We start from the raw sequence: 25,218 nt of genomic DNA, 5'->3' as shown, positions 1-25,218 counted from the left end.
ACTATTTTTAGAACACAATTTTTTTTTTTTTTTTTACACAGAACACAAGATTGTAAAAGTATTCTTTGGCAGAGTATCATGCTCTGCAAATCCCTGGACTGCTCTCTAGCCAATCTGCTTGGGTCACCTACGTGTTGGCTTGCCTCTCTTTTTACACACCCTCCCACTCTTTCCTCAAGCGGTTATTAGTTACCTCCTTTTCCGACAGATGACTATGAAACAGTCCTGCCCAACTGGCAGACACAACAGTCTGAGTTACAACTGTCTAGGATTTTTAAAGTATGTACTGATCCTTTTTACTTATATATGATGACAGAGAAAAGACTATGAGAAGGTCTTAGAGACAGACTTCTTAAACAAGATACAAAAGAAGGCATAAAACATAAAGACTGATCAATTTGCCTGTATATAAAACATACCATAAATAAAATGGAATAGACAAGAATGGACTACATGAAGCCACTTGTGACTATATATGTATGTATAGTATATATATATATGTGACTATATATATACATACATATATATGTATAATATATATAGTATCTGGTATATAAAGAACTCTTACAGACAATAAGGAAGAGGCAAATATGCCAACAGAAAAATGAGTGGCGGTTGGAATAAGCTGTTCACAGAAAAGAAGGCTTTTCTCAGAAAAGGAAAAACCAGATGGCCAGCATACATATGATAAGTCATTCAACTTTGCTGTTATCATGGAAATCCAAAGCTGAAACTTAAATGGTCTGCAGTAGCTGAGTGGACAGACTGTGAAATACACATTTAAGAGAATATTATACTGTAGTTATTAATAAAACACAAATTAAAGCAACATGTACCAACATGGATAAATTCCAAAACAACGTTGAGTGAAATGAAGCATGACAATATAACACCCTGTATATAGTTTTCCAACGTGCAGCTCCTCAAGCTGGATGAAGGGTTCATGTGCATTCATGTTGCCTGCTGCTCTTTTATACCTCATTAAAAATATATGCTTTTGTATTTTTAATAACTATTAAAAATAGTATTTTAAAGCATACAAAACAATCTTACAAATTGTGGATAAAAAGATATATAGTATTAGTATAAAAACATGCACGGGAATAATTAACACTGAATTCAGCCCAAAGTATGTGGGGATAGGCTGAGCAGGAGTATACAGGGTCTTCAAGTAGATCTATCATGTCTCATTTCTTAAAAAAAAAAAAAAAAAGCAAGCGACATGAAAGTTCTGAGGTATGATAAATATTAAAATCTCAAAAAGCTGGGTGGTAGATACCCCAATACTTATTATGCTCAGATCTCTGCTTTCCTGTTGACCCTGAACAACACAGGCGCTGCAGGGACCAAACCTCCCTGCAACCCAAAATCCACATTTAACTTTTGACTCCCCAAAAGCGTAACTAGCCGTTGACTGGAATCCTTACCAACAGCATCAGCAGTCAACTGATACGTACTTCCTACGCTATAATGTATTATATGCTGTATTCTCACAATAAAGTACGCTAGACAAAAGAAAATGTTATTTAGAAAAGCATGAGGAGGAGAAAGTCCATTTGCAGTGCTGTGCTCTTTTTATAACAAAAAATCCACTTTTAAGTGGGCCTGTGCATTTCAAACCCATGTTGTTCAAGGGTCGGCTATTCAACATTAGTATTTCAACACTAAAATTCAGGGACAACAATTAATAAGCAAAACTTGTTGAGGTTTCTCTCTACCACATACTAATTTACACTGACAACATAAGGGAATAAACGAATTTACTATTCCAAATGTATTGTATTAAGATACTTAAGAGTACTTACAGATTCTAAGTCTTTAATATCTTTCTCTAACTGCTTATTTTGCTCATTCATATTCATAATTGTATTAAACACAGACTGTCTAGGATGCAGCGTTCGGTCAAATTGGTGGTACATGTTTCTCCAGAACCTTTATGACAAAAACAAAGAACAAAAAACCACCAGCTCAATAAATCGTGTTTGAGAAAAACCAAGTATAAATACCTTGATGGTGCCAACTTACTTAAAGTTGAAAGATACTGTATTTGGCTCCAAAACTGTAAACTTCGCAGATGTGGAAGTGTAGAGAGGATTTAAGTACTTCTTCTGGTCGTCCAGGAGAAATGGCCACAGGGAGTGGGTCTTCTCCTTTAACCTTAGTGTGACAAGAAGAACAAAGATCTTTCCCACAGATGCCAATGAGCATATTTATAAATCAGGCAACTGTTTCCCAAGTAGACTTCAGTTTTCCTTTTTCCCTCCATTCAATCTAGCCTCACACCTGTCTCTGCATTCTGTATTCTCCCTTTTCACTTACAATCATGAAATAAATACAACCACGTCTTTTTTAACATAACACAGGTCTACCGTTTCTCTCACAAGCACACACGTTAAGAGTCCCTTCAACTCCCACAACTTGGTAAACAGGGTCTCTGAGATTCTTGTTTCAAATCCCCACACACGTGTATACAGAATGAGACAGCTCTATCGTTCTTTGCCTCAGTCTCTTACCCCTCTATCGGGGCTGCAGTACAAGTAATTCCAGAGCAGGGGCAAATTTAAGTGTGGATGAGTACAATAAAAGGGAATTGGGAAAAATCAGGTCATTATTCAATAGTAAAAAGACACCAAATATACTGCAACTTTAAAAAAAAATTTTTTTAATGTTTTTATTCATTTCTGAGAGACAGAGAGAGAGACAGCATGAGCAGGGGAGGGTCAGAGAGAGAGGGAGACACAGAATCCAAAGCAGGCTCCAGGCTCCGAGCTGTCAGCAAAGAGCCCGATGCGGGGCTCAAACTCACAAGCTGTGAGATCATGACCTGAGCCGAAGTCGGACACTTAACTGACTGCGCCACGCAGGCACCACTATACTGCAGAGTAAGTGGACAAAGGGTAGAATGGTTTCGGTAGTATATTTACTATATAAATAGAATAGACAGGGGTATAGAGAAAGGTGGAGATTTTGTTCATTTTTCTATGATCCCTAAGATAGGTAAGTTCTTAGAAAGACTAGTAAGAAATATGTGCTTTTATTACCATCTTCCTTTTTGAGAGGATGTTTGGCACCAACTGGGAAGGATAGTTTTTCCTAAAATAGCTTTGTACTAAAGAGTCACCTGCTCCAAATTATGATAAATTGTGAATTACACTGAGCTAAAGTCTCAATGCTCTGTGATTTGTTCATCTCTGTCATACTTTATTTCAGCTGTAATTCCCTTTAAACATCTGTAGAATCTTCCCTGTGCTCTCAGTTCTGCTTTCAGCTCGATTGAGAGTGAGAGCACGTGGCTGTCTTCAAATTACTACCAGACTTAGCTGCTCTAACAGGTCTCTTGGATATGCAAGAACCTATAAACGCTCTTCATTGACTTGTAAGACATCTAAATTCAGAAACTCAACCTAAAAAACATATAAGAACTTCTCACAGCCTTGTCCCACATCTCCTCTGCATCAAATTCCAGCAAGAAACCACTACTCCCAAAGACTGGTGAGGAAAGAACGGAGAGGAGACCCAATTCAGGACAGACACACTAGCCAACATGTTTTCCCCACACAATTGTCTGCTTAGAAATGTGAGAACTGTGGGGTTGGGGGGCTCAGTCTGCTGAGTGTCCAGCTCTTGACTTTGGCTCAGGTCACAATCTCACGGTTCATGGGATAGAACCCCACATAGGCTCTGCAATGACAGCATGGAGCCTGCTTGGGATTCTCTCTCTCTGCCCCTCCCTGTGAGTGATTATGTGCTCTTTTTTTTTTTCCTCTCTCTCTAAATAAATAAGCTTTCAAAAGAGTCTTTTAATTAATTTTTTTAATGTTTATTTTTGAGAAAGGGAGAGACAGAGCACGAGCAGGGGAGGGGCAGAGAGAGGGAGACACAGAATCCAAAGCAGGCTCCTGGCTCTGAGCGTCACCACAGGGCCCAATGCCGGGCTCACGCAGGGTTTGAACCCACAAACTCCAAGATCATGACCTGAGCCAAAGTCGGACACTTAACTGACTAAGCCTCCCAGGCGCCCCTCAAATATAAATTTATTAAAAAAAAAAAAAAAAGAAATGTAAGAACTTTAAGTTCTCATCTTACCTTAAAACCAACAGTTTTAAAATTCTTTACCAAACTTTATTTATTTATTTATTTTTATTTTTTTTTAATGTTTTATTTATTTCTAGTAGTGAGAGAGAGACAGCGTGAGCAGGGGAGGGTCAGAGAGAGAGGGAGTCACAGACTGAAACAGGCTCCAGGCTCTGAGCTGGCAGTCAGCACAGAGCCCGACACCGGGCTCGAACCCACGAACCGCGAGATCATGACCTAAGCCAAAGTCGGACGCTTAACCGACTAAGCCACCCAGGCGCCCCTCTTTACCAAACTTTAAAACCTAGTGATCAATACTTTGTAGGAAATGAAATAGTGTAAGGCTTTTCTGTTCTAAATATATATTCAGACTAGAAAGGAACATGAAGGGGGTTTCCAGGATGTTGGCAATACTTCTTGTTCTGGGTGCTGGTTACATAGATGGAGAAGTTTTATATTTGCTGAGCTTCACACTTACACTATATGTACTTTTCTGTATGTATGCCACCTTTCAAAACAGATGTTTAAAATATGTTTTTACTACTAACCTGAGGATATTAAGGATCTTCAGAAGGTACTTGGCCTCAGAAATACAAACAATAAAATTCAGTTCTACTACAAACTGTCAAGATATTTTATTTCGATTTTTTTCTGTTTTCTGCATGTTATATACATATTTTTTAATAGTTTATTGTCAAGTTGGTTTCCATATAACACCCAGTGCTCATCCCCACAGGTGCCCTCCTCCATGCCCATCACCCCCTTCCTCTCCCCCGCACCCCCAAAGCAAAGATATTTTATTATGTCCAACTATGAGCTATATTAGATCTCAGCTAAGGAGGAAAAAAAAAAAAGACCACTTGAAGCAAACCATCTTACTTGAGTTCTTCTCTTTCCTTCTGACAATTTCCAAGGAAGTTTCCAAATTGGCATGAGTGAATATGTTCATGGATCTGAAGGAGAAACGCCTCATTGAATTCAAATGCTTGTGGAAACTGTTCGGTCAAATGCCACACACATTCCAAGAACTGAGTAAACACCGGGGAGACTTCCTTTGGGTCACCGTCCAAATGGCCACACCTAACCCCCCAGAAAGCACAAGCTTTTAAAAATGCCTCTGCGCAAAGACAAGTGTTCAGGTATTTTTAAATTAAAACAGACGCGCACGTGAGCACACACACACACGGGTATTATTAAATTTAAACACACACATGTACGCACCTAAAACACTGTTACACTGGCACTAAAAAAGCATAATGTTTTTTATTAAGCAATTTAAACCTATGAGTTTTTCAACCACAACTTTAAAGGGTATGTTACCTTCTAAGTATCACAATCCAGACAAGAAGGAAGGTAATAAATTGCCATAAAAATTAACAAAGGTTTGAGAATTGAAAGAAAAGAGGAGAAAAAAATTAAATCCGTTTTCATACAAAAAACCCAGTAGCAGCACTCTCACCTGCCACGGGACATGTGGGCTCCTGGAGAACAGAAATATTCTGGCACTGTAGGATAGCTTTATTAATCTTACAAAACATATAAATGTAAAACTATACAACTCACCTCTCTGAAAACTTATGTCCAAAAGAGATCCAATCCTTTTCTATTAAAACCTTTATGAGAAAAAGTAAAATGCAATTTACAACTACTGTCAATTTCTTTTGTTTAAAATGGATTAAGTCCTATTATTTTAAAATAGCATTTACCCTTTTAACTTATGGTTGCAAACAAAACAAATTTGTGTTTAATTACAGGCAAAAGACAGGAAGAACCTGGATTAGGGGCTGGTTTAACAAAGAGTAAAAGTAATGCATAAAAGAAATAGGGAAGTTCTGTGACTTAATGATTCCGGTTGTATTCATTACATTTTAAAAAAATACATTTCCATTTTGATGATATCTGCATAGCAAAAACAGTAAGAAAATATAAATCAAAACAATAGTAGTTAACTGTGAGTGGCAGACTGGGATATGTGTTAAACTTTTTTTTTTTTTAATGTTTTATTTACTTCTGAGAGAGAGAGAGAGAGAGACAGTTTGAGCAGGGAAGGATCAGAGAGAGAGGAAGACACAAAATCTGAAACAGGCTCCGGGCTCGGAGCTGTCAGCACAGAGCCTGATGCAGGGCTTGAACCCACGAACCGTGAGATCGTGACCAGAGCTGAAGTCAGAGGCTTAACCGACTGAGCCACCCAGAAGCCCAGTTTTAAACCTCTGGGTTACTTGTACACTACTTATACAGTGCTTACAAAAAAAAAAAAAAAAAGATAAAGAGAGCAATGAAAAGTTTATGTTCAAATTCAAATGTTGGTATCTAACCTCCTGAATGAACTGTCTTTATCTGTTTTCTCTATCACAACTCTCCTGAAGGAACAAGCCTCTAATTTTTTTCAGTCTGATAACATAACCTATCTTCTTAGTATTTACTGTGCCACGTAATTTCATGATATGATCACCAAGTACATTTTCAGGATCAAAGCTGCCACACGTAGCTTCTCTGTTTTGCTGTGAATCTCCCCAAAAGGCCACATCCTGTGACGGGGAAAGATGCGGTTTGTGCAGCCAGCTTGCACGGGCTCAGACCCCGCTCTGCACCCCCACTCTTGTGTGACCTCAGGCACAGGTCTTCAGGCTGGAGCCCCGGGTTTTGCGGCAGGCCCTCCACCTGTCTTCTACCCACGTCTAGAACTTACTCCGCATCTTCCTCACGAAACTTAGCCTCCTGCTTCTCTCAGCAGAGAGCATGAGAGCAGCGGCATCCGTGCTGGCAACGGAGTCCGGATCCAGGAAATCATTCTGGAAGGGGCTCCTCTCTTCTGCCGCACATCTATCCGGGAACAATTTACCGACTCGACTTTCTCAGCACCCCTGGAGGCGCTGTGTGGGACCGCCTCACCCCAGGCCCTCTCTCTCTCCTGAGCTGTCCCACCGGTCTCCATCGTGGCCTCCTGGCCTCCGCCACCCACTCCCCTCCGCCCTGAGGACACCAAGCCATCTTTTCACAAGGAAGATCTGAGCAAGTACTGGTTCCTCTATTTAAAGCCAGTTAATGGCTCTCACTACCCAAAGAAGGCGAAGGCCAAGTTCGTCTTCTCTTGCTGAGGCCTTCCTCCCACCGTACCCTCTGCACGCCAGCGGCCCGCTCGGACAGCCTCAGCGCCATCCATCACCCACGCCCGCGGTCAGCTAAGGGCGCTGTGCTTTGGTTCCCGTCGCTCCTTTCACCTGGGAGCCCCCACTCGGCCCCCGGGTATTCCTCACATGCCTTCATCGGCATGTGTAGCAAACAATAAAAGCTGAGCAGGCAGAAAAAAGACTCCTTGCCTTCCACTCTCAAGGTAAGCGGCACAACATTTTATTAGGAGCACTTCCATTCAGCCTGTCCAAGATTCTGTACGTGAGTGCCACCAAACAAGGCTGCTGGAAGGGATCTGGGGATGTTAAACTGTCCTCTGCTTTAATGATGGCCCTGCATTTAATCATTCTAACTAGTGAAAACTTCCTCCCTTCACTTCACTTACTTTACTTGCCATGAGTGATGACGCAAATTTTGAAAGAATAAGTTAATCTAATCATGTTAAAGAGCAGAAAATCCAGGGGCACCTGGGGGCTCAGTCAGGTATGCATCTGACTCTGGCTCAGGTCATAATCTCGCAGTCCATGGGTTAGAGCCCTGCGTCGGGCTCTGTGCTGACAGCTCGGAGCCTGAAGCCTGCTTTAGATTCTGTGCCTCCCTCTCTTTCTGCCCCTCCCCCACTTGCGCTCTCGCTCTCTCTCAAAACTAAGTAAACGTTTTTAAAAAATTTAAAAAGAACAAGGCAGAATATCTATTCACTTAGAAATTTAATCTTCAGATATAAAACATGCTTCCTACTGTGTAATTACAATGAACAAATAAAGGAGTTTTAAATATAAAGTTCCTTCTAGAATATAATTTTCTAAATGTTTTCATTATTTATTTTGAGAGAGAAAGAGAGAGCGAGCGAGCGAGCAGGGGAGGTGCAGAAAGAGAGGGAGACACAGAATCTGAAGCAGGCTCCAGGCTCTGAGCTGTCAGCTAAGACACGGGGCTGGAACCCACAAACTGTGAGATCATGACCTGAGCCGAAGGTGGAAGCTCAACTGACTAAGCCCCCCAGGCGCACCTAAAATACAATTTTTAAGTACTCTTCTTTGTGCCTTGTTTTACTCTATCACCCATATTTGTTGGATAAAAATGAGGGAGAAAATACTGAGTATTTCTACTATAACATTTTAGAAAACAACTATTAAATTTCAAAGTTGTTGGGTCACCACGGTGGCTCAGTCAGTTGAGCGTCTGACTTTAGCTCAGGTCATGATCTTGTGGTTCCTGAGTTCAAGATCAGCACTGGGCTCGTTGCTGTCAGCCTGTCAGCAGAGAGCCCGCATCAAGTCCTCTGTCCCCCACTCTCTCTGCCCCTCCCCTGCTCAAGCTCTCTCTCTCTCAAAAAATTTAAATAAGTAAATAAATGAGAAACTTGTTTTCAAAGAGGTGGTACAAATTGAAATCAGGGTGACTCAAGGGTTTGAACCTCAGCACTATATACATTTTGGGCCCAAAGTTCTTTGCTGCAGGGCTATCCCACGCGGTACAGGGTACGAGCAGCGTCCTGAGCCTCTACCGGCTAAATGCCAGTTACATCCTTTTTTTCTAACAATCAAAAACTGTCTCCTAACATTGCCAAATGTCTCCTGGGAGGACAAAATCCCTCGTACTTGAGAATCTCTGGCCCAGCCGAATCACTCCTTACCATGAATCCTTTGAGGGTCCTGTAGTAGGAGTCGAGCAGCAGAGAGCCCAGGGAGCAGACCTGGGACGTCCTGTCCCAGCCATCAGAGCAATGCACCAGCACACTTGCGCTTTCAACCATTATTGCCTGCAGAGAAAGGTCGTACTTAGATTACAGCAGAATACATTTCAGTTTCCACGCTAGCAGCTACTGCGTCACACAGAAGAGCCAGGACAGCAATGATAATGCTGTCATGCAGAATTCCCAACAAACAAAAGTAAACAAAAAAAGACAAAACACAATAAAAACACAAAGCAAACAAACAACCAAAACTGCTGTTTCAAAGTATTTGGGAATTTTTTTAAGTCCCTACATGGAATGCTACGTAATCTTTTAAAGCTCAAAGAAAAGCGAGCCTCATTAAGGAGGTAACAACACATAATAAAACTTATCTGACTGGAAAGGATACCAGCTTCCAACAGAATAAATGTAACCCTTCCCAACCAGCATAAACCCCCAAACCAATGTGAGCGAAGAGGAGTTACTTTGGCTAAGAAGATTGCTGCGTCCATAACAGCTTTGATATGGCGAAGCCATCCTGAGCTCTCCAAACCAGAGTAGAAATCACTGACAGAAAGCCCTTTGGTACCATTGACTAAAAAAGAGGGAAAAAATTTTCAATTAGAATGAGGCTGCAGTCTCCACTTGCCCTATTCAAGCTCTGAGTTCAATGAGAAAAAGAAGAGAACAAAATAAAAAGCAACATCCTATAAATGAAAAGATGCTATTAGAAGCTCAATAATGGACTTTTTGGGTACATTTTTGTCATTCTTCACGCTTAAAAAAAGCTCCTATCTCTTTTTTTTTAAAAAAAATCTTAAGTACCAAGTATTTTAAAAAGCCTGGATTTTTTAAATTAAAGAATTTTAAGTTTATTTTTGAGAGCGAGTGAGCGAGTGAGCAAGAACAGGGGAGGGGAAGGGAAAGAGAGAGAGAGACTCCTAAGCAGGCTATGCACTGTCAATGCAGAGCCCAAAACAGGGTTTGAACTCATGAACCGTGAGATCATGACTTGAGCCTAATTAGGGCACTTAACTGACAGAGCCACCCAGGCGCCCCCCCCCCAAAGTCTAGTATTTTAATTTTTTAAATATTTATAATTTTTTAATTTTTAAAAAGCTTTTAAAGTTTATTTATTTACTTTGAGAGAGAGAGGGAGAGGGAGAGTGAAGGAGAATCCCAAGCAGGCTCTGCACTGTCAGCAGAGTCCGTTGTGGGGCTCGACCTCATGAACTGTGAGATCATAACTGGATTCAAAGTCAAGAGTTGGACACTTAACCAACTGAGCCACCCAGGCGCCCCTGATATTTTAATTTTTTAATTGTTTTTTAATGTTTATTTATTTTTGAGAGACAGAGAGCACAAGTGGGGAAGGGGTAGAGAGAAAGAGAGACACAGAATCCAAAGCAAGCTCCAGGCTCTAAGATATCAGCACAGAGCCCGATACGGGGCGCAAACCCACAAACTGTGAGATCATGACCTGAGCCGAAGTTGGACGCTTAACCGACTAAGCGGCCCAGATGCCCCTGATATTTTAATTTTTAAAATTCCAAACCATGATGGAAAGATACCTTAATACTTAAATAGAGCATCATTACCATCAATTAATCAATCTTCACTGCACAGACTAAGAAAGAGGATCTATCTAACAATAGCAATTTTTTGCAAAACCATTAGAAATGTGCTATCCAATACAGTAGCCATTTATTTTTTTGAATGTGACTGTAGGAAAATTTTATAGTTGGACTAGCATTATATTTCTATTAGACAAAGTTGCTTCAAAGACAAGTAATTCATACCTTCCAATAACTTCTGAAGGCTGGACCGCATGACATGAATATTTTCAATTCCAACAAACTGAAATCTAATATTAGAATAGTTGTCTTCATTTTCATAACCTTTTCCAGCTGCTCTGTTGGCCATTGCATTCAGCTAAAATTTAAAATTTTAGAAATTTTGAGATAAACTGCTTTTATCTTTTAATTTAGTTCACCAAAACATCATGAAAGCACTAAATAAACCATATTTTAGCAGAGAGTTTAAAGAACACTTCAAAACTGAATATGCTACCATTTTTTAATAAATAAGTGTCACATGTTATTAACAGTAAAGAAGGACACTATAAAGTAACAACGTGATGGAAAGTTCAGACAAAAAGTTCCCCATAAATAATTTATGAAACTAATTCACTTATGTTTTTAGTCAGTTTTCCATATGTTTGCAGTATTTCAAAATTTAAAAAACATTAAGAAGTATCTCTTATCTGAATCCTAAATGATTCAGAGATGAGCAGAGTTGGGAGGTTTTTCTGTTATAGAATGAATGAGATTCACTTCAGAGCAAGCCTGTGGAACAGCTGATCATGAGAGGGCCGCAGGCACCCTGAAGAATCCCATCTGAGATACACGTCAGATTATCTGAGGTCCTCCATATTGTAGATACCGGAGGTCCACATAGTATATACCATGGCATGTAATTTACTAGCCTGATATACCTCCAAGAATTGGGCCAAAATAAACTGATCCGTAAGGAGAAAACAGACTGCTAGCAGGCCCAATGTCTTTGGTCACTTGATCAAATGCAGAAGTTCATTTAAGATTTGTCATGTTTCAATTCTTTCAGACTAGGATTTCATATTGTGCATTATTACAGTTTACTAAGTATTCTTATCAACTTGGATGAAAGAAAACCTAAACTGGAAGAAAACGTAGCATTTCAATTTGGTGAATGGGGGCCCAGTTTAGTAACAAGAAGGGTTCGATTCTAGCTGCTAGCTCACGATTAGTAAGCACCTAAGGTGAGAGTTAGAGATTAAAACGCTTCCATATTATTGCTTAAGTTTAACTAGTATAACAAAACAAAGAAAGTCCTGTTTTCTGTGTAGAGGTCAAGTATACAAATAAGAGGTACTAGGTCCTGAGAGACAGATCCCCTCAGGCGAAAGTCTTGTGTTACAACAATCGTTTATGTCTAATATCATCTAAAAGTAGTTCTGACCTGCGAACCCACCCAGACGAAACAAGGAAGTAAAATAAAATTTGTCTTACAAGAGATAGCACCAACATTCTAGGCTTCTAAGAACCTCTTAACAAGATGAAAGATTATCCAATTATCAATTTCTAATTTTTAAGACTTCTTAATTTACTCAAATTAATCTTATCTTCTGTTTCTTCCATTATCTTTTGTGAGAATGCACAATGATGAGAATAACTTCTAAAACAACTACCATAAAACTGCCTATATCGCTCACTCGCTTTTTCTCATCGCTTTCTCTTATTTTCTCATCATTCCAGATTTTTGAAGAAATCCTCACTATAATTCTGCCAATGTCCTTTTGTGTAGCCCACCAGCTCTGCATGCGATGCTATAATAAAAATTAAAAGTAATGTTAGCTGTTACCATTGAAGACTTTAATTACTTTAGTTTCAGGGTCCTATATGCATTAGTTGTTTAACTGTGTTTATAAAAAGAAAATGGGATTCTGACATTTGGCCCAATGATAAAAATTCAACCTAACATTATAGACGCCTAACAGAATAACTGTTTCCTGTTTACTATTTATGATTCTCTAGTTCAATGTTTCCTAAGTTAACTCACTATTTTTCCTTATTTTCTTGAATATTTCAAATTAAGGCTCATTGTTTTAATGAAAAGTATTTTGACAATTAAAAATTCTACCCAAAAAATGAGTAAGATTTTCTAATTTTTCACAACACACACACTACTGAATATTTCCTCACAATAACGTAAGAGTTACACATCATCAAGAATTCTCCTTATAACGCCAAGCTTTTCTAAACTGACACATAAATCAGAAGACATAAGAAATCACAGGTCTAGGAGACAATCTCCTAAGTTGGCATCCTTTAAAAGACTGCTTTCATCAGTACATGAGCCTCAATTAACTTAAAACTAGGATTCAGATAGATCGTTTATGGGCAATTAGATCAAACCTCATTACTTAAAGACAGAAAGATAATTCGACAAACAGACTGTACTGTATTCAAGACACATACTTTGGGCCTGGTGTCCATGACATACATGTAGCGATTGACTGGGTTGGCTTTGCTGATGGCTTGAAGCAGGTGCTCATCCTCCAGGCACCTGGCACTGAACCCTGACAGCGGCTGACTGCATCGGCAAATGGCAGCCTAATTGTAAAAGGACAGAAGACAGATTATCCAAAGATGTCTCAAACACGTCTAAAAAACGCTTTAAAGAAAAACAAAAGTTAAAGCCACACACGTAACCTTTTTAAAAGCTGGCAGGACAATTAGAAGATGTTAACTCTTAAATACTATTAGAATTAAACACTATTTGAATATTTTGATGTTATGTAAGTTTTCCCAATATTCTCTTCTACTAAGAAACTGAAATGCCTCCTGACCTAGTTTGATGAAATATTCTTAAATTCTAAGAAGCAACACGTGGTCAATTCTCTATCATGTAACCTACTAAGATACTTGCATTCTATGTTCTCGATTATAAGATACTTTCCACTCAAGTTCAAGTAGGAGATTAGTCAATAAAGGTAGAACAAAATGTTTAAAAATAGCAACATCTGAGCTTTTACTTTCCAAAAGCTTTCAGATCTCTACTCAGAAATCAATCTTGGGGCGCCTGGGTGGCTCAGTCAGTTAAGCGTCCGACTTCAGCTCAGGTCATGATCTCACGGTTCGTGGGTTCGAGCCCCGTGTCGGGCTCTGTGCTGACATCTAGCTCAGAGCCTAGAGCGTGTTTCGGATTCTGTGTCTCCCTCTCTCTCTGACCCTCCCCTGCTCATGCTGTCTCTCTCTTTCTCAGAAATAAATAAAACATTAAAAAAAAAAAGAAATCAGCAATCTTAATATAAAATGGAACATAAAGTAAGAAAAACAAGCTTCAGTTCAAACTTGAGTTCAAATATAGTCAATCTAAGAGGGCAAACATATCTGTAAGAAGTAGTGAATGTCGGATTGGACATTCACTATTGTTTAATGTCTTAAAGAAAGGTTGAAAAGATTTAGACCCATGTACTTTTTCTCCAGTCTCATCCACACCAACTCCAGCTTAACCTACCCAACATTCCAACCACTGTATTTAACATTAAGGAAGAAAAGTATACATAAATTCACACACTCACATATTTTAAATTCACACACAAAATAAGGCCATGAGAATCTAATAAAATAGAAGAAAATGAGGGTTGCTTTACAATATTCTTTTCAGACATACTTTCTGATTTGTTAAATTGGGCACTGAAGATCTATTTTCAGCCAAGCTTCCCAATAAATACTGTATACAAACATGGGTGTGCCAAACAGAGGCCACACGCAGTTATAGCTCCCCATGCCTTTGTTATGAACTTTTGTTTACAGTTTTACTTTTTACCTCTGGTTCCCTTCTGAAACTAAAATGTATAAAATCAAAAGATTAAAGTGAATGGAAAAGGGGAGAAAAATAGAGCAAAGATGTTAATAAAATTTCAGGAAATGAAAGCAGGTTGACACGTAATAACCAATTTACCAGAACAAAGGAAACTGCCAAGTTGTTATAAGTCAACAAGAACCAAGTATTCTGAGCAGCAAAATCCCAGAAAGGGATTTACCTCTGAAAGCCCGAGCCAGAGTATAACTGAAAATAGAACCGACTGAATATCTGTATGCGGACTAGTTAAGGCTCCCAGATCTTCCTTCATTCTGAAGACAAAGTTTATTCTATGAAAAGGATTAACCTGAAGACTCTGGACAATAGGCACAGCTGTGGGTATAACCCTCAAAAAAGAGGAGGATAGGACGGGGGACACCTGGGTGGCTGGTCAGTCAAGTGTCCAACTTCAGCTCAGGTCCTGATTTCACAGTTCCTGAGTTTGAGTCCAGCATCGGGCTTGCTTCGGTCAGTTCAGAGCCTGGAGCCTGCTTTGGATTCTGTGTCTCCCTCTCTCTCTCTGTGCCCCTCCTGCACGCGCTCTCTCTCTCTCTCAAAAATAAACAAACATTAGAAAGTAATTTTTTAAAAAAGAACAGAAAAAGAATCCAAAGCTAGAGATCACACATGCACACAAACTTCTAAACAGCTTTGTAGTACCTCACTTTTACATATGAGAGGACAGCTAAGAATCAGGTATTTTGAAAGGCATGAAAAACAAACAAAAAATTAACAGAAAAAAGGAACTCAGAGCAACAGACAACTAATGTGGGGAGCTAGAGAATTCTTTTTAAAAAATCTTTAATATCTTCGGAGAACCGAGTCATCTCAGCCAAGGAAAGAAAAGTGTCTAAAAAGTTCAGAAAATAGGGAAGAGTACTTAGATTTTAAATACAGTATAGCAAAAATAAAGAGGTGGACTAGAAACAAACCAACAAAGTTGAGGTCTAAAAAATAGAAAGAGATGGAAAATAGGAGAGAGAATTAAGAAAAACGGAAGTTTACAGAAGCCCGCTTGCCAACACACACACACACACACACACACAAAGTACAAAGTACAAAAGTTAACAGAAGACAGGAAGTTACCAAAGAAATAGAGAAGTAATTTCCCACAAGTGAGTTCCCAGAGAGAATTTTTAAACACACGCCAACGTACCTCACTGTGAAATTTCAGAACACTAGGGGGCAAAGCAGATTTTAAAAGCTTCCTGAGGAGAAACAATCAGGTCACAAAGGACTGGGAGTCAGAAGTGGCAGGGAACCCCCCAACTTCCCAGGCAAAGGGGTTTCCTCTCTCTGAACTACAGTTTCCCCATCTGAAGGTTACAGGTAACGAGCAGAGGCAACCTTCTAAGATTCTCATGGGGATTTCATGCATACGAAGCCTCTCACATAAGGCACCTGGTGGCCCGCTATTCCAAGCTAGAGAGATGGGCAATCCCCACCACAGCATCTCTGCCTCCTCCACCCGTACATCGTGAAAAATCTCTCTGATCTGAAGAGCTTTCTATAAAAATTGAGAGCCTGAAATAGCCTTTCTTCTCTTCTTTTTCCTAGTTGGCTTGTCCAGACCATCGGGTTTCCCCCAGTACAAGCACGAGCAAAAGAGAACCACAGGGAAGCAGCACCTGTCTGAGCATCAACCCTATTACCTCCAGGGCCCTAGGAGAAGAAAGGAAACACTGAAGGGGGGGGCGGAAGATGACAAGTATGAAAGTTTCTACATTTCAGGGTACTTCTGTTTTGAAATTTCAAAAACAAAATTAAGGGAAAAGCCAGCACTTCTTTCAACATTATAATAATGACCTCTTAATGTGAAACGAGTGCTCTTTAGGATGCTTAAACCTGAAGAGGGATTACACCTCATTTGTAAATGAAGAAAAGAAAAAGAAAATCTTGTTTTCTTACCTCTTTATGTTCATGATAGTAGGAAAGAACTGGGAATCTTCCCTTGCTCCGGAACTTGGAACTTCCAACAATTATTGGTTTACTTGCTATTCGGGGAACATAAAGTTCTCTGGGGTAAGTTTCACAAATCTGTAAAAAACAAATAAAACATCACCGGTCTTCTCACAGTTCAAAAACCATGAGGTTAAAAACTACCTGTAAAAACCTTTCAAACATATTAAATGTAAGTGCAGCACACATACAGAGAGACATCTTGCTGTTGTGACATGACACTCTCTCAGTCTCTGGTACTAACATTCTCTGAATTTCTCCCAAAAGGTTGCTAAGTCGAAATAAATCAGAGAAAGCTACATACCATATGATTTCACTCTTACGTGGAATTTAAGAAATAAAACAAATGAGCAAAGGGGAAAAAAGAGAGAGAGAGAAAGATAAGCCAGAAAACAGACTCTTAACTACAGAGAACAAACTGATGGTTACCCGAGGGGAGGGGAGGGTGGGTCACGTAGGGGATGGGGATTAAGGAGGGCACTTGGATGAGGACCCGGTGTTGTAAGAAGTGTTGAGTCACTACACTGGACACCTGAAACTAGTATTACACTGTATGTTAACTCACTGGAGTTTAAATAAAAACTTAAAAAAAAAAAGGTTGCTACCTACGTTACCTTGTATTCTCGGTTGGCATCAGACAGCTGCCAGTTAGAATTCGGCACTCCCATCCTCTCATACTCCTCGGCAAGGTCAATGAGCTGCCAGCCCTGTAGGCGTTCTGCGTCGTTTTGTTTGGGGTTGTAGGAGAATGCATAGAGATCTTCGTATTTTGCTATAGTACACAAAATACATGAATGTTAAGACACTACTGTTAAAGAGCTTATAGTTAAAATTTCAGTTTTATCCCTTCAATTTTTCTTTAAAATGTTCAAAGAGATAACTAATACCTGAACATATGTGACCTTAATATTTCCTCAGTTCTTTAATTCACACGCTTATATCTAAAGGGATACATATCAATCTGAGATTTAATTTATACCAGCAAAAGTTAATAAATACTATTTTTATATTAAAATAGCCTATGGTGTAATAATTCTTTTCCTTAAAAGTAGAATTTTAACGATGCAGACCCTTCTCGCCTACCACTCTTCCCCGGCGGGATGTGAAATGAAGACACTGCGGCTCTGGTAAAAGACGAGAGGCGGCACACAGAACGTGACACTGCACTCCCATCCCTACGTGATGGCCTGGACCAAAAGTGGCATCGGTTGTACAGAGCTCCGGAGAGCACTTACTCCTGAACCGTGCTAAGCTAAGCCCCTAACGTGACAGACCCATCTTGACTACAAGATTTGTCTTAGCCTGGGACCACGGGATGGATGCTATAGGCTTCACGTGTCAGGAGAGAAGGTGGTACACACACCTGCCCCTAGACCGTGGCAGTCCGGGCGCTAACAGAAAGTACATTCAGTAAGCAATGTGCTTGGTCTCCCTGGAGAGATCTGTGTAATCCAAGTCAGGCTGGGGGAAGGAAGCCTCCAGATCCTGAAGGATAAGTAGTGATAGCATTCCTCCTCTCACTCCTGCGTCTACTCAAGTTCGGCTCACCCTCTCTTTCTCCTTCGGCTATCTCCCTTATGTCCCATTGCTACCCAAGGAGCCCAAGCTTCCTTAACTTCTCACTTAGCAACCAATTTCCAAGTCATTCCCCTCGGTTGTGGGATACTCACTTGAAAAAAAACAAAACCTGTCCTGTTGGCTACCAACAAACTTTAAAAACAGTAACATAAATCTATGCTTTTTAAAATCTGTGCTCTGAATGCTTCACGTTTTCTTGACTCTTACCCCTTCTTTGGAAACCATTCTTACAAGTCAGATCAGAAGCAGCTAATTATTTCAAAGCCACATTGTTTGGAATAGAATGCACAAGAACTTAAGAGTCACTTAAAGTATATACCCAAAGGATACAAAAATACAGATTTGAAGGGGTACGTGCACCCCAATGTTTATAGCAGCACTATCAACAATAGCCAAATTATGGAAGGAACCCAAATATCCATCGACTGATGAATGGATAAAGAAAATGTGGTATATATATATACAAAGTAACATTACTCAGGCATCAAAAAGAATGAAATCTTACCATTTGCAACAACATGAATGGAGCTAGAATGTATTATGCTAAGCAAAATAAGTCATTCAGAGAAAGACAAACACCATATGATTTCACCTGTATGTGGAATTTAAGAAACAAAACAGATGAACATATGGGGAAGGAGGGAAGAGAAGAGAGGGAAACTCTAAGAGTTTCTTAAAGACAAGCAATAAACTGGGTGATGGACGAAGGTGGGTGGGAGATGGGCTAGATGGGTGATGGGCACTAAGGAGGCACTTGTGATGAGCACTAGGTGTAAGTGATGGATCAATGAACTGTACTCCTGAAGCCAACATTGCACTGTACGTTAACTAGAATTTAAATTCACACACACACACACACACATAGGAGTAACGTAAAGCATAAAGTAACAATGAGATATTAAGTGTCTTAGATAATCCATCACAAAATTAAGTAAGCTTTGGTCTTTAATCACAGTACCTTGTTTTGACAGTTGTAGCAAAGAATTGTAAATATCATGGCAATCTCTTTCTCTGGGAACAATGAAATGTACAATTCTGAAGTTCTTGCACTGAATCACAAGCGGGCAGCCAGAAGTAGTCAAAGCTAGTTTCTCCACTAAGGCAATATGGTGGTGCAGTATCTACAGCATGAAAGAAACACCGGATCAGCGTCATAAAAAGGCACTAAGTACTGTATTCCCTTCCAGAGTGCATAAATGTTAGAACCGCCCTCTTTAAATAAAGTACTTAAAGTCTGTGACTGAATGCCTGGGCTGGAACTAGGCTCTGAGACTTCCTCCATCAGTCCACACACGCAGTACGTCATGAGCCCCAAGAGCCGCGTCTCCCCCGCAGCTCTGCAGCCTGCTCCTCTCCACGTCCACGGTCACTCCTCTAGCTGCGCTGCTCCCACTCTCTCTCTCGCCGGAGTCACTGCAGGTAGCCTCCTACATGCTCTCTCCCCATCTACTCTTTTTTTTTTTTTAATGTTTTATTTATTTCTGAGAGAGACACAGAGACAGCGTGAGCAGGGAAGGGTCAGAGAGACAGGGAGACACAGAATCCAAAGCAGGCTCCAGGCTCTGAGCGGTCAGCACAGAGCCCGACGCGGGGCTTGAACTCACTAGCTGTGAGACCATGACTTGAGCCGAAGTGGGAGGCTTAACCAACTGAGTCAACGGGCGCCCCTCTCTCCATCTAGTCTTGACTTCCTCTACTCCATTTTCTACAGGGCAGGTGATGACCATTAAAAAACGATTTAAAAGGGGTGCCTGGGTGGCTTAGTCGGTTAAGCGTCCGACTTTCGCTTAGGTCATGATCTCGCAGTTTGTGGGTTCGAGCCCCGCGTCGGGCTCTGTGCTGACTGCCAGCTCAGAGCCTGGAGCCTGTTTCAGAGTCTGTATCTCCCTCTCTCTCTGACCCTCCCCTGCTCACGTTNGCCCCCCTCCCCCCAAAAAAAAAAAAAAAAAAAAAAAAAAAAAAAAGATTTAAAAAACAGCTATGTAGTCCTGTCATTTCCCGGACTCTAGGTTCTAGACTTATCTCAAGTCCCTCCCCACAACAAGTTCGAGGGACAAGAGCTGTCTTTTGGCTCCTCAAATGTGTCAACCTCCTTTACTCAGTGTTCTTGCTGACTGGCAAACTGTAGCCCTGTCTCTTCACCTAGGACCTTCCAGTACTATTTCTGGCCTTTGCTTAAACCTCGCCACCAAGAAAACAGCCTGACAACCCCCATAGCCTGTCCCAAGTGAGTTAGGTCCTCTCTATTTTCTTATCCCTTATCAGCCTATACTTTTCCGATATAGCACTTAGAGCACGTGTAATTCCTTGTATAGTAAACGTCTACCTCTCCAGCTGGGTGCTGGGAACTTCGTAAGGAGCAATGCTTCCGCTAAGTTGAGCACCACTGTACTGCTAGCACCTGGCACAGTGTCTGCAGCATTATAGTGACCCTCCTCAAATAAAAAAAAAAGTTTCACATATTCTATCTTATACATCCAAACTTAAAATCTTACCAAACCAGCAATATAGATGTCACTGCTTATACCTCCATCACAATAAATATTTCCTGACTGAATGACTAGAAAGTCCTACTATAAACTCAATACTTGATGACATTTTAAACATATAATTATCATGTATATGAGTTCTAACATTCTGTTTGCTACTAAAGTTTCCTTTTTCTCAATACCATTCCTATTAATTTAAAGGAATTTTTTAAATGTTTATTTAAGAGAGCAAGCAGGGGACGGGAAGTGAGAGAGGAGGCAGAGAATCCAGAGCAGGCTCTGCGCTCAGCAAAAAGCCCAACGCAGGGCTCAACCTCATGAATCGTGAGATGATGAACTAAACCAAAATCAAGAGTCCAACATTAACCAACTCAGCCACCTGGTGAACCTCTAATTTAAAATATTCATAGGGCTCTGTGCTGGCTGCCGGCTCAGAGCCTGGAGCCTGTTTCAGTCTGTGACTCCCTCTCTCTCTGACCCTCCCCTGCTCACGCTGTTTCTCTCTCTCTCTCTCCTAGAAATAGATAAAACATTAAAGAAAATTAAAAAAAAATAATAAAAAAATAAAAAAATAAAATATTCATAGAAATATTTTCTGGAAAATAAAAGATCTTAAGAGTTAGAGCAGGTTCCTGAACGATAAATCTCAATCATGACAAGAAATAAATTCATCCCAAATTAATCTAAAACTTTAATATAATTCCAGTAAAAAATTCCAAATGGCTTTTTGCCTTTTTCTGTGGCAGGGTAAGAGACTGCTGATTACTTACATATCATACACACATATCATATAATTTTAATACTAAATGCTGATACTAATCATTAATTATATATATTTTCTAAAGTTCACATGCAAGATTAAATTTATAATATAATCAGGAAAAGCTTAAAAAAGACTTAATGAGGAAAGAATTTGTTCTACAGACATTAAAAGTATATACAACACAAATACTTAACACACACTAAGCATGTACAGCTCAGACTTATGGCTGACATTTAGCATGATTACAGCTTATTTTAGCAGGCCTGTGCCAAGTCACTCGAAACGATCTAATAGTAACATCTAAATAGAGAATAAGAGATGATAAGCTACTGAGGCCAAAAGTATCTGCAAGAAGAAAACACTGAAGAGACCTGGCTCTGTCACTAATAAGTTACATGATCTTGAAAGAAAAGTCATCTCTAAAATGAGATTAAAAAGTTGGTATGTCTCTTTCTAGGTTTAAAATGTTCACTTCTGTGGCTCTAGTATACTCCACAGATTTCATTCAGGAGAGGCCTATGGGGCTATACTGACAGGAAGGCATTTAAAGACAGTAACAGGAAAGAACAACACCGACGGTTTTCGCTGCCCCTAAAACTATGTTCCCAATATCTGCAAGAAAAGGTCTATGGGAAACTGCCAGGTGTACTGCTAGGAGATGAATAACATACTGAGAAGATACGAGGACAGATGGACAAAGGAGGGGAAGACAGAGCAGATGGTGACATGACTGATGATTTTATAAGCCCCTGCTAGGTGAAAACTCCTGGCCAACACTGCATGGGGACGAGGTCTAGTCCCTCCAGGGGCCTCCAGGGAATACAACTTCTCCAAGATCAACACCTCAGGGAAGTCATCCTGACTGACTTACTGCAATAACATATCAACTGGATGTCCTTCCTGGGAAATCAAGAGTATAATAAAAGAGAGATTCCATTAAAAATCTAGAGTCAATAAAGGAATGTGCTACTGGTACAATGTAAGCAATATGTCAAAAGAACAGACTGGAGAGCTTAAAAGCAGGCCCTCACTTTATTTATTAGAGTTGATACTACACATTAATGCAATGAAACCATCAATAAATGGTGTCAGCGTCCATATGAGAAGAAAATAAAAATGAATCGCTAAGTCCTATCATCCACCAAAATATTTCCCAGACACATTAACAACTTACACTTGAAATACAAAATGTAAGCTTTTAGAAAAAACACTGGAGAATCTTTATAACTTTAAGAATCCCTTAAGACACAAACAGCAAAAACCATAAAAGAAAAAATGAAAATCTAACACATTAAAATGTTAAACTTTAGCTCAAAGACGTATACGCACACCAGACAAGCCACACGGTGGGGGAAGTTGTCTACAGCACGTATACGTAACAGAACATTCAAAACCAGAATTCTTAGAAAGCCCGTAAAAGGATAAAGAGCCCAACAGAAAAAGAAAAGGAAACCTAAAGGCCAAAATATCTGAAAGGACAACTTCCTCATAATCAGTAAATTAAAATCGCAATTGCACATCCGTCAGAGAGGCAAACATTTGAAAGCGGACAATGTCAACACTGCTGGTGATGGCAGATAACGAGTCACACTCTAGTGAGAATATTCTGAAACCACTATTTTGGAGAGGTGCCACACTTCGTGAAGGAAATATGCACTTATCTAAGCCCCATTATTTTACTCTCAGCCAGATCCCCTCCGAGAGACTCTGACACATGGGCAGGAAGAAATAGATACAAGATATCCATTACTATACTGCTTGATCTACAATCAATCAATTTAAAAAACACTGCAATTGCAATTTGGTATAAAAATACCAGGGAATATGCCATTCGATCTATTAAACATTAAGCATGTACATATATTATTTACATTTTTAAAATTTAAAAGGAACAAGTAGGCATTTTATAATTATTTTTGCAGATAAAAAGAGTCTTGCTGTATCCTATAAAAGAGTTCCACATTCCACATGGTATCTTTGTTCTATTAGGACGCAGGGTAGAAGTGATCAGGTGGCTTTGAAAAATATTTGAAAATAGGTAACCACTGATTAAATTATTTGTGTATGACCAAAATAAAACACAGCTAGAGGCCAAGTCCATCATTATAAGGATGGTAAGCAGTACAGCAGACGTTCTTCTTACCCAAGTTTCCTTCTGCTGAGAGTCTATAAATAGTAGATGTGTGGCTGTAAGGTAGAGAGTTCCTGTTAGTGACTTGCTGCTGGTACTGAATCGGTCAAGTAATTTCACTTGCTCAACCTAAAAAAAAAAAAAAAAAAAAAGATGTTATTTCTCATTTCAAAGGTAATACAAATTCTTTGTTATCCAGGATTTAAATGATTATTTTCAATTGTTTTTCCTCTTTCTGCCCAAAAACATGAGTTTATTTAATGTTGCACACTAATTTTCACATTTCTTGGGGGATATGTATACCATAAGTAACCTGGGTACTATTTGGAATTAAAATTATAACCAATACAGGAACTCCGTAAAAAAAATATATTAACACAAATATTAAGTGGAACCGAAAGGAAGCACGTGGTATAAATAAACAGAAACAGTTTTTGTATCCGAGAGTCCGTAAGATTTAAGTTGGCAAGTTAAGTGATAAACATATAAGGTTATTATCTAGGGTCATGGAGGTACACTACCAGAAAAATCAAATGAGGAAACAGTTAAATGGCTGCAAACTCCAACTTAAAGTCTCTACTCTCCTCACCACTGCACCCAGGACCAGCTCTGCGCTTTCACTCTTACGTTCTCACTGCCTAGGACCGTCTCTTCTGCGTGGCTACGGGCCAAGCGCTCTGCAAGGCTCCTTGATGCCTGTCCCCTAACCATCCCCTAACTGGAATCCTCCGAAAATTAACTGATTAATGGCTCAGCTTCGTAGCTCCTCCTGGCTCTGAATTCCCCGTCACAGATTATGTCACATGCTGCTTCTGTGTTCTCTAGTGGCTGAGGCAGTGAGGGACATAGTATTTCTTTATTAATAGTAAACACCAGGCATGCTGTGTGCAGGTGCGCGGACGCGGGGACACAGACACACACACACACACACACAGAGTTGCCACTGGGGAGTGAGGTGAGAGTTGGCCAGGAATGTGGAGGAAAATAGTGTTTTGAAAATACAGTATTTACTGTTGTCCACGCTCACGGGGAAGGGAAAAAAGTAAAACAGCCCTCACCAACTTAAAATTTTAATCCGCAGCTATAACAGTAGGCCGCAGGTAATTCTTCGTGTGTCTTCGAAACCAGATTACTCACAATTTTCTCATTAATTCTATACTTTCCCCACACATATTTTTTCCTTACTAAAACTGAAGAAACAAATGCCCCCTATTATGAAATTAGGATCTCCAATATAATAACTACCATGTAAAACACTAACTAGCTTCTCGCAAAGAAATTTAACTCCAGGGTTTTTTACTTCTAACAGCTGCTGTCCAAGGAAGTTAAAATTTAAATGTAAAAATAAAAGTACCTGTTTTTGATAGAAAATTGTATTTGCATGATTAAAGCAATGAATTGAGTTTTAACACTTCCTTCTGGAAACTCAGAGAGAGATGATCTAACTTGTACAGCTCAGGCCTGACAGCTGATCTGACAGACAAAAGGGAAACCTCCTTCTTAAAAACCTCTGTGAAGATTTCTCTTGGGGATCAGCATGTTTTTTCATTGTTTAGGACCGTTTCTTCCTTAGCTAAAATTTGAACTTCATTATACAACACGCCTTGAATCCAAACTTAAATTTAAACACTTTCAAAACAATGGGATCAACTCCTGTTCACCCCGCTTCCATTGTGCTAGACTTGGCCGTGAGGGCGCTACGGAGCACCAACAGCGGTTCCCACACTGTAAAATCTCGTCAGCCTGTCTCTGAAGCTATGAGAGCAAAGTGCTAGAAGAGAAGAGGAATAATGAATATACATGGAAATAAAGGTTACTGCACAGTGTCAACACTACTCAAGCAATTCGTGTCACTTTACACACTACTCAGAAAAGATTAAAAAAAAAAAAGGGATATTGGCAAGTAGTTTAAAGGGAGTGGGGGCTGATGTTACCATTTATTTAATTGAATAGTAAGGTGTTTTTTTTTAAGTCCATATGAAGTTTTTTAATCTGTGGGTTTTTAAAA

At 39.7% G+C, this 25,218-nt stretch overlaps 1 protein-coding gene across 2 annotated transcripts in view; it reads right to left on the bottom strand.

Moving 5' to 3' along the window:
- Nucleotides 1–23,335, bottom strand: part of MTMR6 (myotubularin related protein 6) — a 27,110-nt gene extending 3,775 nt beyond the window's left edge. Inside the window, exons 1-13 of one of the 2 annotated variants that reach the window (XM_077745363.1) lie at nucleotides 23,223–23,335; nucleotides 18,786–18,948; nucleotides 16,864–17,021; nucleotides 16,199–16,327; nucleotides 12,901–13,035; nucleotides 12,135–12,248; nucleotides 10,684–10,816; nucleotides 9,370–9,479; nucleotides 8,846–8,971; nucleotides 5,638–5,687; nucleotides 4,954–5,154; nucleotides 2,026–2,157; nucleotides 1,806–1,932 (exon numbers count right to left, since the gene is read on the bottom strand). In XM_077745363.1, the coding sequence (XP_077601489.1) occupies nucleotides 1,806–1,932; nucleotides 2,026–2,157; nucleotides 4,954–5,154; nucleotides 5,638–5,687; nucleotides 8,846–8,971; nucleotides 9,370–9,479; nucleotides 10,684–10,816; nucleotides 12,135–12,248; nucleotides 12,901–13,035; nucleotides 16,199–16,327; nucleotides 16,864–16,917 (1,311 nt within the window). In that variant the 5' untranslated portion in view covers nucleotides 16,918–17,021; nucleotides 18,786–18,948; nucleotides 23,223–23,335. Of the gene's footprint in view, nucleotides 1–1,805; nucleotides 1,933–2,025; nucleotides 2,158–4,953; nucleotides 5,155–5,637; nucleotides 5,688–8,845; nucleotides 8,972–9,369; nucleotides 9,480–10,683; nucleotides 10,817–12,134; nucleotides 12,249–12,900; nucleotides 13,036–16,198; nucleotides 16,328–16,863; nucleotides 17,022–18,785; nucleotides 18,949–23,222 lie in introns of those variants that run through there. The other variant, XM_077745362.1, reaches the window with a different exon arrangement.
- Nucleotides 23,336–25,218: the final 1,883 nt, after the last annotated feature.

The sequence above is a fragment of the Crocuta crocuta genome, unplaced genomic scaffold, assembly GCF_008692635.1.
Source record: "Crocuta crocuta isolate KB4526 unplaced genomic scaffold, BGI_CrCroc_1.0 scaffold258, whole genome shotgun sequence".
In the NCBI taxonomy this organism is placed as follows: domain Eukaryota; kingdom Metazoa; phylum Chordata; class Mammalia; order Carnivora; family Hyaenidae; genus Crocuta; species Crocuta crocuta.
This window is presented reverse-complemented; position numbering and strand designations above follow the sequence as displayed.